General features: G+C 34.0%; 1 protein-coding gene across 1 annotated transcript in view; it reads right to left on the reverse strand.

Annotated features, from left to right (window-relative positions):
• The window catches only part of LOC110532651 (E3 ubiquitin-protein ligase MARCHF9), a 34,910-nt gene extending 16,794 nt beyond the window's left edge, over positions 1–18,116 (reverse strand). Inside the window, exon 1 of the mRNA XM_021616728.3 lies at positions 16,277–18,116. Coding sequence (XP_021472403.1) covers positions 16,277–16,600 — 324 coding nt within the window. The 5' untranslated portion in view covers positions 16,601–18,116. The remainder of the gene's footprint in view (positions 1–16,276) is intronic.
• Between the last annotated feature and the right edge of the window lie 640 nt (positions 18,117–18,756).

An 18,756-nucleotide genomic window follows, 5' to 3' on the forward strand; every position in this document is an offset into this window, starting at 1 on the left:
TGACATTATAAAGAAGTTATAATATCTGGGCTGACATGATAAAGAAGTTATAATAACTGGGCTGGCATTATAAAGAAGTTCTAATAACTGGGCTGACATTATAAAGAAGTTAGAATAACTGGTCTGACATTATAAAAACATTATAATAACTGGGATGACATTATTAAGCAGTTACAATAACTGGGCTGACATTATAAAGAAATTATAATAACTGGGCTGACATTATAAAGAAGTTATAATAACAGGGCTGACATTATAAAAACATTATGATAACTGGGCTGACATTATAAAAACATTATAATAACTGGGCTGACATTATAAAGACGTTAGAATAACTGGGATGACATAATAAAGAAGTTCTAATAACCGGGCTGACATTATAAAAACATTAAAATAACTGGGCTGACATTATAAAAACATTATAATAACTGGGCTGACATTATAAAGAAGTTATAATGACTGGGCTGACATTATAAAGAAGTTATAATAACTGGGCTGACATTATAAATAAGTTAGAAGAACTGGGCTGACATTATAAACAAGTTATAATAACTGGGCTGACATTATAAACAAGTTATAATAACTGGGCTGACATTATAAAAACATTATAATAACTGGGCTGACATTATAAAGAAGTTATAATAACTGGGCTGACATTATAAAGAAGTTATAATAACTGGGCTGACATTATAAAGAAGTTATAATAACTGGGCTGATGTGATATAGAAGTTATAATAACTGGGAAGACAGTATAAAGAAATGATAATAACTGGGCTGGCATTATAAAGAAGTTATAATAACTGGGCCGACATTATAAAGAAGTTATAATAACTAGCATGACATTATAAAGAAGTTATAATAACTGGGCTGACATGATAAAGAAGTTCTAATAACTGGGCTGACATTATAAAGAAGTTCTAATAACTGGGCTGACATTATAAAGAAGTTAGAATAACTGGGCTGACATTATAAAAACAATATAATAACTGGGCTGACATTATAAAGAAGTTCTAATAACTGGGCTGACATTATAAAGAAGTTAGAATAACTGGGCTGACATTATAAAAACATTATAATAACTGGGATGACATTATTAAGCAGTTATAATAACTGGGCTGACATTATAAAGAAATTATAATAACTGGGCTGACATTATAAAGAAGTTATAATAACTGGGCTGACATTATAAAAACATTAAGATAACTGGGCTGACATTATAAAAACATTATAATAACTGGGCTGACATTATAAAGACGTTAGAATAACTGGGATGACATTATAAAGAAGTTCTAATAACCGGGCTGACATTATAAAAACATTAAAATAACTGGGCTGACATTATAAAAACATTATAATAACTGGGATGACATTATTAAGCAGTTATAATAACTGGGCTGACATTAGAAATAAATTATAATAACTGGGCTGACATTATAAAAACATTATAATAACTGGGCTGACATTATAAAGAAGTTATAATAACTGGGCTGACATTATAAAGAAGTTATAATAACTGGGCTGACATTATAAAAACATTATAATAAGTGGGCTGACATTATAAAGAAGTTATAATAACTGGGCTGACATTATAAAGAAGTTATAATAACTGGGCTGACATAAATAAGTTATAAGAACTGGGCTGACATTATAGAGAATTTATAATAACTGGGCTGACATTATAAACAAGTTATAATAACTGGGCTGACATTATAAAAACATTATAATAACTGGGCTGACATTATAAAGAAGTTATAATAACTGGGCTGACATTATAAAGAAGTTATAATAACTGGGCTGACATTATAAAAACATTATAATAAGTGGGCTGACATTATAAAGAAGTTATAATAACTGGGCTGACATTATAAAGAAGTTATAATAACTGGGCTGACATTATAAATAAGTTATAAGAACTGGGCTGACATTATAAAGAAGTTATAATAACTGGGATGACATTATAAACAAGTTATAATAACTGGGCTGACATTATAAAAACATTATAATAACTGGGCTGACATTATAAAGAAGTTATAATAACTGGGCTGACATTATAAAGAAGTTATAATAACTGGGCTGACATTATAAAGAAGTTATAATAACTGGGCTGACATTATAAAGAAGTTATAATAACTGGGCTGACATTGTAAAGACGTTATAATAACTGGGCTGACACGACAAAGAAGTTATAATAACTGGGATGACATGATAAAGAAGTGATAAGAACCGGGCTGACATTATTAAGACATTATAATAACTGGGCTGACATTATAAATAAGTTATAAGAACTGGGCTGACATTATAAAGAAGTTATAATAACTGGGCTGACATTATAAACAAGTTATAATAACTGGGCTGACATTATAAAAACATTATAATAACTGGGCTGACATTATAAAGAAGTTATAATAACTGGGCTGACATTATAAAGAAGTTATAATAACTGGGCTGACATTATAAAGAAGTTATAATAACTGGGCTGACATTATAAAGAAGTTATAATAACTGGGCTGACATTGTAAAGACGTTATAATAACTGGGCTGACACGACAAAGAAGTTATAATAACTGGGATGACATGATAAAGAAGTGATAAGAACCGGGCTGACATTATTAAGACATTATAATAACTGGGCTGACATTCTAAAGATGTTGTAATAACTGGGCCGACATTAGAAAGAAGTTATAATAACTGGGCTGACATTATAAAGATTTTTATAATAACTGGGCTGACATTATAAAGATTTTCAAATAACTGGGCTGACATTATATAAACTTTATAATAACTGGGCTGACATTATAAAGAAATAATAACTGGTCTGACATTATAAAGATTTTTTTTAAACTGGGCTGACATTATAAAGAAATAATAACTGGTCTGACATTATAAAGAAGTTAAAATAACTGGGCTGACATTATAAAAACATTATAAAAACTGGGGTGACATTAGAAAGATATTATAATAACTGCGCTGACATTATAAAGAAGTTATAATAACTGGGCTGACATTCTAAAGACGTTGTAAGAACTGGGCCGACGTTAGAAAGACATTATAATAACTGTGCTGACATTATAAAGAAGTTATAATAACTGGGCTGACATTATAAAGACTTTAGAATAACTGGGCTGACATTATAAAGATTTTCAAATAACTGGGCTGACATTATATAAACTTTATAATAACTGGGCTGACATTATGAAGAAATAATAACTGGTCTGACATTATAAAGAAGTTATAATAACTGGGCTGAATTAATAAAGAAGTTAAAATAACTGGGCTGACAATATAAAGAAGTTATAAGACCTGGGCTGACATTATAAAGACATTATAATATTTGGGCTGACATTATAAAGACTTTATAATAACTGGGCTGACATTATAAAGATTTTTTTTAAACTGGGCTGACATTATAAAAACTTTATAATAACTGGGCTGACATTATAAAAACTTTATAATAACTGGGCTGACATTATAAAGAAATAAGAACTGGTCTGACATTATAAAGAAGTTAAAATAACTGGGCTGACATTATAAAAACATTATAAAAACTGGGGTGACATTAGAAAGATATTATAATAACTGCGCTGACATTATAAAGAAGTTATAATAACTGGGCTGACATTCTAAAGACGTTGTAAGAACTGGCCGACATTAGAAAGACATTATAATAACTGTGCTGACATTATAAATAAGTTATAATAACTGGGCTGATATTATAAAGAAGTTAAAATAACTGGGGTGACAATATAAAGATAATAAAATAACTGGCCTGCCATTATAAAGACTATAATAACTGGGATGACATTATAAAGATGTTATAATAACTGGGCTGATATTAAAAAGAAGTTATAATAACTGGGCTGACATAATAAAGATGTTAAAATAACTAGGCTGACATTATAAAAACCTTATAATAACTGGGCTGACATTATAAAGACATTATAATAACTGGGCTGACATTATAAAGACATTATAATAACTTGTCTGACATTACAAAGACAATATAATAATTGGCCTGACATTATTAAAACATTATAATAACTGGGCTGACATTATAAAGAAGTTATAACAACTGGGCTGACATTATAAAGACATTATAATAACTGGGCTAACATTTTAAAGACATTATAATAATTGGGCTGACATTATAAATAAGTTATAATAACTGGGCTGACATTATAAAGACATTATAATAATTGGGCTGAATTATTAAGACATTATAATAACGGCTGATATTAGAAATAAGTTATAACAACAGGGCTGACATGAAAAATAAGTTATAATAACTGGGCTGACATTATTATAAGAACTGGGCTGACATGATAAAGAACTTATAATAACTGGGCTGACATTATAAAGAAGTTATAATAACTGGGCTGACATTATAAAGACGTTAAAAAAACTGGGTTGACTTAAGAAATAAGTTATAATAACTGGGATAACATTATTAAGGAGTTATAATAACTGGGATGACATTATAAAGAAGTTATTATAACTGGGCTGACATTATAAAGAAGTTATAATAACTGGGCTGACATTTTAAAGATGTTATAATAACTGGGCTGATATTATAAAGAAATTATAATAACTGGGCTGACATTATAAAGCAGTTATAATAACTGGGCTGACATTATAAAGAAGTTAGAATAACTGGGCTGACATTATAAAGAGGTTCTAATAACTGGGCTAACATTATAAAGACGTTATCATAACTGGGATGACATTATAAAGACGTTATCATAACTGGGATGACATTATGAAGACGTTATAATAACTGGGCTGACATAATAAAGATGTTAAAATAACTTGGCTGACATTATAAAGATGTTATAATAACTGGGCTGACATTATAAAGAAGTTAGAATAACTGGGCTGACATTATAAAGAGGTTCTAATAACTGGGCTAACATTATAAAGACGTTATCATAACTGGGATGACATTATAAAGACGTTATCATAACTGGGATGACATTATGAAGACGTTATAATAACTGGGCTGACATTATAAAGAAGTTATAATAACTGGGCTGACATTATAAAGAAGTTATAATAACTGGGCTGATGTGATATAGAAGTTATAATAACTGGGAAGACATTATAAAGAAATTATAATAACTGGGCTGGCATTATAAAGAAGTTATAATAACTGGGCCGACATTATAAAGAAGTTATAATAACTAGCATGACATTATAAAGAAGTTATAATAACTGGGCTGACATGATAAAGAAGTTCTAATAACTGGGCTGACATTATAAAGAAGTTCTAATAACTGGGCTGACATTATAAAGAAGTTAGAATAACTGGGCTGACATTATAAAAACAATATAATAACTGGGCTGACATTATAAAGAAGTTCTAATAACTGGGCTGACATTATAAAGAAGTTAGAATAACTGGGCTGACATTATAAAAACATTATAATAACTGGGATGACATTATTAAGCAGTTATAATAACTGGGCTGACATTATAAAGAAATTATAATAACTGGGCTGACATTATAAAGAAGTTATAATAACTGGGCTGACATTATAAAAACATTAAGATAACTGGGCTGACATTATAAAAACATTATAATAACTGGGCTGACATTATAAAGACGTTAGAATAACTGGGATGACATTATAAAGAAGTTCTAATAACCGGGCTGACATTATAAAAACATTAAAATAACTGGCCTGACATTATAAAAACATTATAATAACTGGGATGACATTATTAAGCAGTTATAATAACTGGGCTGACATTAGAAATAAATTATAATAACTGGGCTGACATTATAAAAACATTATAATAACTGGGCTGACATTATAAAGAAGTTATAATAACTGGGCTGACATTATAAAGACTTTAGAATAACTGGGCTGACATTATAAAGAAATTGTAATAACTGGGCTGACATTATAAAGCAGTTATAATAACTGGGCTGACATTATAAAGAAGTTATTATAACTGGGCTGACATTATAAAGAAGTTATAATAACTGGGCTGACATTTTAAAGATGTTATAATAACTGGGCTGATATTATAAAGAAATTATAATAACTGGGCTGACATTATAAAGCAGTTATAATAACTGGGCTGACATTATAAAGAAGTTAGAATAACTGGGCTGACATTATAAAGAGGTTCTAATAACTGGGCTAACATTATAAAGACGTTATCATAACTGGGATGACATTATAAAGACGTTATCATAACTGGGATGACATTATGAAGACGTTATAATAACTGGGCTGACATAATAAAGATGTTAAAATAACTTGGCTGACATTATAAAGATGTTATAATAACTGGGCTGACATTATAAAGAAGTTAGAATAACTGGGCTGACATTATAAAGAGGTTCTAATAACTGGGCTAACATTATAAAGACGTTATCATAACTGGGATGACATTATAAAGACGTTATCATAACTGGGATGACATTATGAAGACGTTATAATAACTGGGCTGACATTATAAAGAAGTTATAATAAGTGGGCTGACATTATAAAGAAGTTATAATAACTGGGCTGACATTATAAAGAAGTTATAATAACTGGGCTGACATAAATAAGTTATAAGAACTGGGCTGACATTATAGAGAAGTTATAATAACTGGGCTGACATTATAAACAAGTTATAATAACTGGGCTGACATTATAAAAACATTATAATAACTGGGCTGACATTATAAAGAAGTTATAATAACTGGGCTGACATTATAAAGAAGTTATAATAACTGGGCTGACATTATAAAAACATTATAATAAGTGGGCTGACATTATAAAGAAGTTATAATAACTGGGCTGACATTATAAAGAAGTTATAATAACTGGGCTGACATTATAAATAAGTTATAAGAACTGGGCTGACATTATAAACAAGTTATAATAACTGGGCTGACATTATAAACAAGTTATAATAACTGGGCTGACATTATAAAAACATTATAATAACTGGGCTGACATTATAAAGAAGTTATAATAACTGGGCTGACATTATAAAGAAGTTATAATCACTGGGCTGACATTATAAAGAAGTTATAATAACTGGGCTGACATTATAAAGAAGTTATAATAACTGGGCTGACATTGTAAAGACGTTATAATAACTGGGCTGACACGACAAAGAAGTTATAATAACTGGGATGACATGATAAAGAAGTGATAAGAACCGGGCTGACATTATTAAGACATTATAATAACTGGGCTGACATTCTAAAGATGTTGTAATAACTGGGCCGACATTAGAAAGAAGTTGTAATAACTGGGCTGACATTATAAAGATTTTTATAATAACTGGGCTGACATTATAAAGATTTTCAAATAACTGGGCTGACATTATATAAACTTTATAATAACTGGGCTGACATTATAAAGAAATAATAACTGGTCTGACATTATAATGATTTTTTTTAAACTGGGCTGACATTATAAAGAAATAATAACTGGTCTGACATTATAAAGAAGTTAAAATAACTGGGCTGACATTATAAAAACATTATAAAAACTGGGGTGACATTAGAAAGATATTATAATAACTGCGCTGACATTATAAAGAAGTTATAATAACTGGGCTGACATTCTAAAGACGTTGTAAGAACTGGGCCGACGTTAGAAAGACATTATAATAACTGTGCTGACATTATAAAGAAGTTATAATAACTGGGCTGACATTATAAAGACTTTAGAATAACTGGGCTGACATTATAAAGATTTTCAAATAACTGGGCTGACATTATATAAACTTTATAATAACTGGGCTGACATTATGAAGAAATAATAACTGGTCTGACATTATAAAGAAGTTATAATAACTGGGCTGAATTAATAAAGAAGTTAAAATAACTGGGCTGACAATATAAAGAAGTTATAAGACCTGGGCTGACATTATAAAGACATTATAATATTTGGGCTGACATTATAAAGACTTTATAATAACTGGGCTGACATTATAAAGATTTTTTTTAAACTGGGCTGACATTATAAAAACTTTATAATAACTGGGCTGACATTATAAAAACTTTATAATAACTGGGCTGACATTATAAAGAAATAAGAACTGGTCTGACATTATAAAGAAGTTAAAATAACTGGGCTGACATTATAAAAACATTATAAAAACTGGGGTGACATTAGAAAGATATTATAATAACTGCGCTGACATTATAAAGAAGTTATAATAACTGGGCTGACATTCTAAAGACGTTGTAAGAACTGGCCGACATTAGAAAGACATTATAATAACTGTGCTGACATTATAAATAAGTTATAATAACTGGGCTGACATTATAAAAACTTTATAATAACTGGGCTGACATTATAAAGAAATAAGAACTGGTCTGACATTATAAAGAAGTTAAAATAACTGGGCTGACATTATAAAAACATTATAAAAACTGGGGTGACATTAGAAAGATATTATAATAACTGCGCTGACATTATAAAGAAGTTATAATAACTGGGCTGACATTCTAAAGACGTTGTAAGAACTGGCCGACATTAGAAAGACATTATAATAACTGTGCTGACATTATAAAGATGTTATAATAACTGGGCTGATATTAAAAAGAAGTTATAATAACTGGGCTGACATAATAAAGATGTTAAAATAACTAGGCTGACATTATAAAAACCTTATAATAACTGGGCTGACATTATAAAGACATTATAATAACTGGGCTGACATTATAAAGACATTATAATAACTTGTCTGACATTACAAAGACAATATAATAATTGGCCTGACATTATAAAAACATTAAAATAACTGGGCTGACATTATAAAGAAGTTATAACAACTGGGCTGACATTATAAAGACATTATAATAACTGGGCTAACATTTTAAAGACATTATAATAATTGGGCTGACATTATAAATAAGTTATAATAACTGGGCTGACATTATAAAGACATTATAATAATTGGGCTGAATTATTAAGACATTATAATAACGGGCTGATATTAGAAATAAGTTATAACAACAGGGCTGACATGAAAAATAAGTTATAATAACTGGGCTGACATTATTATAAGAACTGGGCTGACATGATAAAGAACTTATAATAACTGGGCTGACATTATAAAGAAGTTATAATAACTGGGCTGACATTATAAAGACGTTAAAAAAACTGGGTTGACTTAAGAAATAAGTTATAATAACTGGGATAACATTATTAAGGAGTTATAATAACTGGGATGACATTATAAAGAAGTTATTATAACTGGGCTGACATTATAAAGAAGTTATAATAACTGGGCTGACATTTTAAAGATGTTATAATAACTGGGCTGATATTATAAAGAAATTATAATAACTGGGCTGACATTATAAAGCAGTTATAATAACTGGGCTGACATTATAAAGAAGTTAGAATAACTGGGCTGACATTATAAAGAGGTTCTAATAACTGGGCTAACATTATAAAGACGTTATCATAACTGGGATGACATTATAAAGACGTTATCATAACTGGGATGACATTATGAAGACGTTATAATAACTGGGCTGACATAATAAAGATGTTAAAATAACTTGGCTGACATTATAAAGATGTTATAATAACTGGGCTGACATTATAAAGAAGTTAGAATAACTGGGCTGACATTATAAAGAGGTTCTAATAACTGGGCTAACATTATAAAGACGTTATCATAACTGGGATGACATTATAAAGACGTTATCATAACTGGGATGACATTATGAAGACGTTATAATAACTGGGCTGACATAATAAAGATGTTAAAATAACTTGGCTGACATTATAAAGATGTTATAATAACTGGGCTGACATTATAAAGTAGTTAAAATAACTGGGCCGACATTAGAAAGAAGTTATAATAACTGGGCTGACATTATAAAGAAGTTATAATAACTGGGCTGACAGTATAAAAAAGTGATAAGAACTGAGCTGACATTATAAAGACATTATAATAACTGGGCTGACATTATAAAGAAGTTATAACAACTGGGCTGACATTATAAAGACATTATAATAACTGGGCTGACATTTTAAAGACATTATAATAATTGGGCTGACATTATTAAGATATTATAATAACTGGGCTGATATTAGAAAGAAGTTATAACAACTGGGCTGACATAAAAAATAAGTTATAATAACTGGGCTGACATTGTAAAGAAGTTATAAGAACTGGGCTGACATAAAAATACATTATAATAACTGGGCTGACATTATAAAGACGTTATAAAAACTGGGCTGACTTAAGAAAGAAGTTATAATAACTGGGCTGACATTATTAAGACATTATAATAACTGGGCTGACATTATAAAGACTATAATAACTGGGCTGACATAAAGATGTTAAAATAACTGGGATGACAATATAAAGAAGTTATAATAACTGGGCTGACATTATATAGACGTTAGAATAACTGGGCTGACATTATAAATATGTTATCATAACTGGGATGACATTATGAAGAAGTTAAAATAACTGGGCCGACATTAGAAAGAAGTTATAATAACTGGGCTGACATTATATAGACGTTAGAATAACTGGGCTGACATTATAAATATGTTATCATAACTGGGGTGACAATATAAAGTCATTAAAATAACTGGGCTGCCATTATGAAGACTATAACAACTGGGCTGACATTATATATGTCACGAACCTCGCCGAAGATGGTTTCTCTTCCTGTTCGGGAGGTGCTCGGCGGTCGTCGTCGCATGCCTAATAGCTGCCATCGATTCCCTTTCCGTTTGTTTTGGTTATTGGGTAATTGGGTACACCTGTTTTGTATTAGAGTTTGTTTGTAGGGTATTTAAGGGCACTAGGCCCGCTGGGTATTTGTGCGGGCTTGTTTTTGTTACTCTGTGTTTGATGGTGTGATTAATTCAAGTCTTTATTCTCCGGACTATTTTTGTCCTGTTGTTTGGACTGGCAACTTATATACGCCCTGTGTGTTGGCGTGACTGTTTTGTTGCGCTGGTGAATACATTTGACAAACGACTGAACCCTGCTCTCTGCGCCTGATTCCACCCACCACTCCTAGTTGATCGTAACAATATAGATGTTAAAATAACTGGGCTGACAATATAAAGAAGTCATAATAACTGGGCTGACATTATAAAGAAGTTACTATAACTGGGTTGAACTTATAAAAACATTATAATAACTGGGCTGACATTCTAAAGACGTTGTAAGAACTGGGCCGACATTAGAAAGACATTATAATAACTGTGCTGACATTATAAAGAAGTTATAATAACTGGGATGACATTATAAAGAAGTTAAAATAACTGGGGTGACAATATAAAGACAATAAAATAACTGGGCTGCCATTATAAAGACTATAATAACTGGGCTGACATTATAAAGACATTATAATAACTGGGCTGCCATTATAAAGACTATAATAACTGGGCTGACATTATAAAGAAGTTATAATAACTGGGCTGACATTAAAAATAAGTTATTATAACTGGGCTGACATTATTAAGACATTATAATAACTGGGCTGACATTATAAAGACTGCAATAACTAGGCTGACATAAAGATGTTAAAATAACTGGGATGACAATATAAATAAGTTATAATAACTAGGCTGACATAACGATGTTAAAATAACTGGGATGACAATATAAATAAGTTATAATAACTGGGCTGCCATTATAAAGACTATAATAACTGGGCTGACATTATAAATAAGTTATAATAACTGGGCTGACATTATAAAGACGTTAGAATAACTGGGCTGACATTATATAGACGTTAGAATAACTGAGCTGACATTATAAATACGTTATCATAACTGGGATGACGTTATGAAGACGGTATAATAACTGGGCTGACATTATAAAGATGTTATAATAATCTGGCTGACATTATAAAGAAGTTATAATAACTGGGAAGACATTATAAAGAAGTTATAATAACTGGGCTGACGTGATATTGAAGTTATAATAACTGGGAAGACATTATAAAGAAGTTATAATAACTGGGCTGACGTGATATTGAAGTTATAATAACTGGGAAGACATTATAAAGAAGTTATAATAACTGGGCTGACGTGATAAAGAAGTTATAATAACTGGGAAGACATTATAAAGAAGTTATAATAACTGGGCTGACGTGATATTGAAGTTATAATAACTGGGAAGACATTATAAAGAAGTTATAATAACTGGGCTGACGTGATATTGAAGTTATAATAACTGGAAAGACATTATAAAGAAGTTATAATAACTGGGCTGACGTGATAAAGAAGTTATAATAACTGGGAAGACATTATAAAGAAGTTATAATAACTGGGCTGACGTGATATTGAAGTTATAATAACTGGGCTGACATTATAAATACGTTATCATAACTGGGATGACATTATGAAGATGTTATAATAACTGTGCTGACATTATAAAGAAGTTATAATAACTGGGCTGACATTATAAAGAAGTTAAAATAACTGGGGTGACAATATAAAGACAATAAAATATCTGGGCTGCCATTATAAAGACTATAATAACTGGGCTGACATTATAAAGAAGTTACTATAACTGGGTTGAAATTATAAAGAAGTTATAATAACTGGGCTGACATTATAAAGAAGTTATTATAACTGAGTTGAAATTATAAAAACATTATAATAACCGGGCTGACATTCTAAAGACGTTGTAAGAACTGGGCCGACATTAGAAAGACATTATCATAACTGGGCTGACATTAGAAAGACATTATAATAATTGGGCTGACATTATTAAGACATTATAATAACTGGGCTGACATTATACAGAAGTTATAATATCTGGGTTGACATTATAAAGACATTATAATAATTGGGCTGACATTATAAAGACATTATAATAATTGGGCTAACATTATTAAGACATTATAATAACTGGGCTGACATGATAATGAAGTTATAATAACTGGGCTGACATTATAAAGAAGTTATAATAACTGGGATGAAATTGTAAAACATTATAATAACAAGGCCGACATTTTAAAGGCGCAATAATAACTTGGATGACAATATAAAGACATTATAATAACTTGTCTGACATTATTAAGACATTATAATAACTGGGCTGACATTATAAAGAAGTTATAACAACTGGGCTGACATTATAAAGACATTAAAATAATATCAGCAGAATATGAGGAACTGAATAAAACTTAAACAAACACTTGTTGTACAGTAAAATGTAAATCCAGGTAAAAGTAATCCAGTATGCCGAACCACCCATCCATCCATCCATCCTCCCACCCACCCACACACCCAACCCATCCATCCAGGCACCCAGCCAGTTTGAAGCAAATGCTGCCAGGCTTTGCCCAGAGCCTTACATTTGGCTTCTATTCAAAATATAAGACTCTGACACAGCCAATACTGAAGCTAGCTGTGTACACCAGTGAGTCAAGTGTAATGGTTGGTGGTGGTGCACACATAGAAATAGAATGACTAGAACGGGCATAGCTCCTCAGACCACAGAACTAGATTATATTTATATGCCTCATACCCCTTCACCCATCACCCATATTGACTTGAATGGGAATTTCTATGAGAGAATGGTATTCATTGACTACAGCTCAGCGTTCAACACCATAGTGCCCTCAAAGTTCATTACTAAGCTAAGGACCCTGGGACTAAACACCTCCCTCTGCAACTGGATCCTGGACTTCCTGAAGGGTCGCCGCCAGGTGGTAAGGGTAGGTAACAACACATGCGCCACGCTGATCCTCAAGACGGGAGCCCCTCAGGGGTACGTGCTCAGCCCCCTCCCTGTTCACTCATGACTGCACGGCCAGGCACAACTCCAACACCATCATTAAGTTTGCCAATGACACAACAGTGGTAGGCCTGATCACCGACAACAACGAAACAGTCTATAGGGAGGAGGTCAGAGACCTGGCCGTGTGGTGCCAGGACAACAACCTCCCCCTCAACGTGACCAAGACAAAGGAGATGATTGTGGACTACAGGAAAAGAAGGACCAAGCATGCCACCATTCTCATCGGCAGGGCTGTAGTGGAGCAGGTTGAGAGCTTCAAGTTCCTTGGTGTCCACATCACCAACAAACTAACATGGTCCAAACACACCAAGACAGTCGTGAAGAGGGCACAACAAAACCTATTCCCCCTCAGGAGGCTGAAAAGATTTGGCATGGGTCCTCAGATCCTCAAAAGTTTCTACAGCTGCACCATCGAGAGCATTGGTTGCATCACTGCCTGGTATGGCAACTGCTCGGCCTCCAACCGCAAGGCACTACAGAGGGTAGTGCGTACGGCCCAGTACATCACTGGGGCTAAGCTTCCTCCTATCCAGGACCTCTATACCAGGCGGTTTCAGAGGAAGGCCCTAAAAATTGTCAAAGACTCCAGCCACTCTAGTCATAGACTGTTCTCTCTGCTACCATATAGCAAGTGGTACCGGAGCGCCATGTCTAGGTCCAAGAGGCTTCTAAACAGCTTCTAACCCCAAGCCATAAGACTCCTGAACATCTAACCAAATGGCTACCCAGACTATCTGACAGGGACATGACTCTGTCCCCTGTTGTGACGCACTTAAATAATGAAATAACAACTAAGTGACAAAGTTGCGGGGTCTAAGATAATAGGTCATCACTGTAAAAAATGGTCTAGTTGTTTCAACTAATTATTATTAAGTAACTGGTTCCACAGCCTTTTTTTAATGTTTACTCAACTTCGGTTACCTGAACAACAACAAAAATAGTTGGCCCAATCTCTAACTTGAGAAAATGTAGGCAAAAATTCAACTTAAAATTAGCTCAACTTGTTTCATTCACCTAGAAATTATTATTTGGGCATCTTACTAAAAAAATGCAGTGGAACACAGTGCTTTTAACATACTCCTTCCTAATATGGAGTTTGCTCTCAGAAAAGCCTCAATTCATCTGATCATGGACTTTCCAGTGATCCTCCAAGTAATCATTCAATCAAAGTGGTAGAAAGCGGTTCTGAAAGAGAGGTTAATATCATGTCAATCTAAAGAAGATTGATGCTACTTTTAAATCACTTTTAAATGTTTTCTGAATATGTTTGTTTGCCTGTGCTTCATAGTCTATTCACTGAAGGCCCGATCAACTAGCCTGAGAACCAGACAATGTGGTACAACTGGCCAGAGCCAGGTAACAGATAAATGTGTCTTTAATACTTAAATACATTTTTTTCTCAATATCAAATCATTCTTGGGTAACAATATAGTACTTACTGTGATTGTTTTCAATTAAAATGGTGAAAAGAAACAAAAACAGCTTCTTAGCTAAGAGCAATTTCTCAAGCAAGAATGTTGCTATAGGACTGTCTGGGAGGGGTCTGAGTGGGGAGGGGTTAATAGAAAATGTGCTGTTATAATATTTTTTCTTGCCCATTCTTCCTCTGAATGGCACACAATCCATGTCTCAATTGTCTCAAGACTTACAAATAATCATTTAACCTGTGTACCCCCCTTCATCTATACTGATTGAAGTGGATTTAACAAGTGCCAGCAATAAGGTATCATGGCTTTCACCTGGATTCACCTGGTCAGTCTGTCATGTAAAGAGCAGGTGTTCTTACTGTTTTGTACCCTCAGTGTATATATAAATCACTGGGCCTTTAAGGTTCAATTACAGGTGTAAAAAAACGGCCTGTTCTTTTCTATGGTTTCTCATTTCTGCAACATCCCATTGAATTTACAGATGCTATAAATTAGCACCTACTGTATATTGTATTAACACTATGACAAACATCAAATCTTATAAAGTGATTAAGTGGTGATTTCCATCTGTGCTCCAGTGGCACGTACACCATATATAATTATCTCAAGACCATGATTATCCAGCTCAGCCAGGCTGTACTGGTTCTGCACATCTGTTGTGTCAAGTTTTGGCTGAGGACCAAAGATTCGTTCATTGTTCTGCATGCCTATACTTTCCTTGGCTTATAGGCCCACAAACAAGCCTGCGTGCCAGTCTTTTTATGCTCTTCTGCCATTCGTTACAAGTTCATTGCCAGGCCAATTATTAATCACGTTTACACGTGGACCGTGACATCAGTCATGCGATAATCCACAATGAGTACTACAATACAAATAATAGTTGTCAGTATTTTCTCAACCAAATCAATTTGTCAACACAGAACACACCAACTCGCAACTGGTCAAAATATAGCCAGGGCATATAGGTTTAACTATAGGCCTGTAGGTGCACTAACATTCAGCACCATGGACAGCATAGGGCTATTGCCTATGGTTCAATTGAGCAGTGTTGTGTTGTGGCGCGAAAAGCAGGACAACGTGAAGGAGCTTGTATCTATCTCGGACAGTACCTGTTCTGGGCCCTGGAAGCAGATACGACAGCGCAGGCTGCTTGCGGTGCTGGTGAGCGACACGGTATCCATGCCCACTTGCAGTTTGGGGTCCTTCTCCTCAAAGCCCAGGCTCCGAGGTCGAGGTTCCGTCCCGTAATACTCCTCCTCGTCATCCCGGGAGGAGCAGTCCACAAAGGGAGGCCAGCCGCAGCCGCCCATCCCTAGACCCCGCATGCTGGACGGTCTATCTGCGTCGGATCTGTCGGGCTGTCTCGAATCGTCTCGCATAAAAACCAGCACTTTCAGTTCGTTGAAAAACATTCGGATCCGATATTTGAACATTTTTTCCTACATGAATTCTTCGGAAGGGAATGAAACCTATTTGACAATAATGTGGTCTCAATCAAATATAAAATATGCCGTTGATTTAAAAATGTTCTTATTGTTAATAATACTATTATTGTTGTTATTGGTATTATTAATTTTGGTATTATTATTTTTAGCCAATTATTTTACTACATAAAGTATGACAAATTTTCACCAATACATCTTCTGAATAACATTACCGATGAGCTTAACAAACTTGTGGGTTAGGCCTACCCTACTGTAAATGTGCTGTCAAATGGTAAAACATAAATGACCACCTCTTGGTTGTTGTCTCTGATGGCATGTGTGTCTAAAACAATGCGGATGGGAGATTTTTCTCTTGAGAAGCTCGAGACACTCTCAATATTCATTACCGAACAACTCTGCGAATGCAGTCTAGTGAGATGTTTCCTCCACCCCTACCACCACAATTGCGTGACAGGCCTATAACGTACAATGTCAGAGTCCATTGCTTGCACTATCGATCTTAATTCTGCACATCGTCAAATGCATTGCACTTGGGGTTTGCAGCAAAAATCCATGTTTTGCTACCCAAAGCAGAAGACAGCCAGAGTATGACTAGCGGAAGAGACAGCAACATAGAGCCATAATAAAATGTAGAACGGGGTGACGTAGAGCCATAATAGAATGTAGAGCGAGGTGTGAAAAACAACAACATTCCATTACCAGTCACACAGTCATATCTGAGACTGTTGTCAAGAATCATAATCCAAAAGGGTGCCGAAAGATGATGTAATGGAAGTTAGGTGAAGGCGTGTGATTATATCGTATTTTTATTGTTCTTAAGTAGCATCCCAGCGGTCAGATCATGATAATTCTTTTATATTCTATTCCTCGGTAATGTTTCGGATTGATCCATCAAGAATGATCCACCCCATTGCACCCGACGTCCACACAGAGTGGATCCAATTTACAATCCAGTGCATTTGCATGTTAAGTAGCTGTAAATACAGCCACCCAAAACAGCAATACATCTCATCTTCATTCGATACCCATCAGCATTTCTCTTCTGTGTCTTTTATCTTTGCGTTGAAAATATGGTGCACCGAAATTTCAGAACAACAGACCAGAATTCAAAACAACAGTTGCTGCAATCTTTTAATTACAGACGCATAGATAGAGATGTCTACACATCCGAGAGGGCAATTACAGCAGTAATGCCGTTGATATGGTAGGCTAGCCTCTCAGATGGTGACGATGAGGATGATAGCCTACTGCTCGATTTCGCTGCCTGATTTCTCCTCGAAATGGTCGACTTTGATAATGAATCAACGCAGGACCTATACTTCCGGAATGAATTCTAGCCTTCTAGAATGAAAAACTGTATGACACTTCCCATTTTCTACTCTACGGTTATTAGTCTGTTTCCTCTGTATGATATGGATGCACCCTCTCTGTATCCCTGTAGTTAGGGATGGGGAGGGCAGATTTCGTTCGGCTGTTGTAGTGACAGGAGACGCTGTCGCTGTCCAAGGTGCTGATCTCGCCTAGTGACGTATACAGTCACAGTGCCACATGGACTACTACACGCCCGGGAAATATAAAGGATGATGCCTGTCTGAGCGTTTCTTTCTTTCTTTCTTTCTTTCTTTCTTTCTTTCTTTCTTTCTTTCTTTCTTTCTTTCTTTCTTTCTCTGTAATATTACTGCACTGTCGGAAACTAGAAGCACAGGCATTTCACTACATTCGCATCAACATCTGCTAACCATGTGTATGTGACAAATACAATTTGATTTGATTTGATTTGTGATTCATAGTGTCATGGTGACGGAAAAACTACTGAGAAAGCCACACACACACACACACACTCAATTATTGGTGGTTGTTTGAGGTCGTTTCAGTGACTCACAAATACCCTGCCCCACCCCGACTCATCACCTGCCCCCATATGATCACTTAATGTACCATTCCTACCAATGGCTCTATGGGATGTGATTCATACTGTAATATAATGATGGGATCACAATATATCCTTCCTCTCTCGCATACTGCCAAACATAGCAGGCCTGTCTTTAATGAGCCCTGTAACAATCGCCCACCACCATCGCCATGGAGGAAGAATGATCACTACAGGATATCGTCTCCCATACTGCCAGTACCAGGCGTAGCAG

The sequence above is a fragment of the Oncorhynchus mykiss genome, chromosome 9 (assembly GCF_057628025.1).
Source record: "Oncorhynchus mykiss isolate SJ-2025 chromosome 9, ASM5762802v1, whole genome shotgun sequence".
In the NCBI taxonomy this organism is placed as follows: Eukaryota; Metazoa; Chordata; class Actinopteri; order Salmoniformes; family Salmonidae; genus Oncorhynchus; species Oncorhynchus mykiss.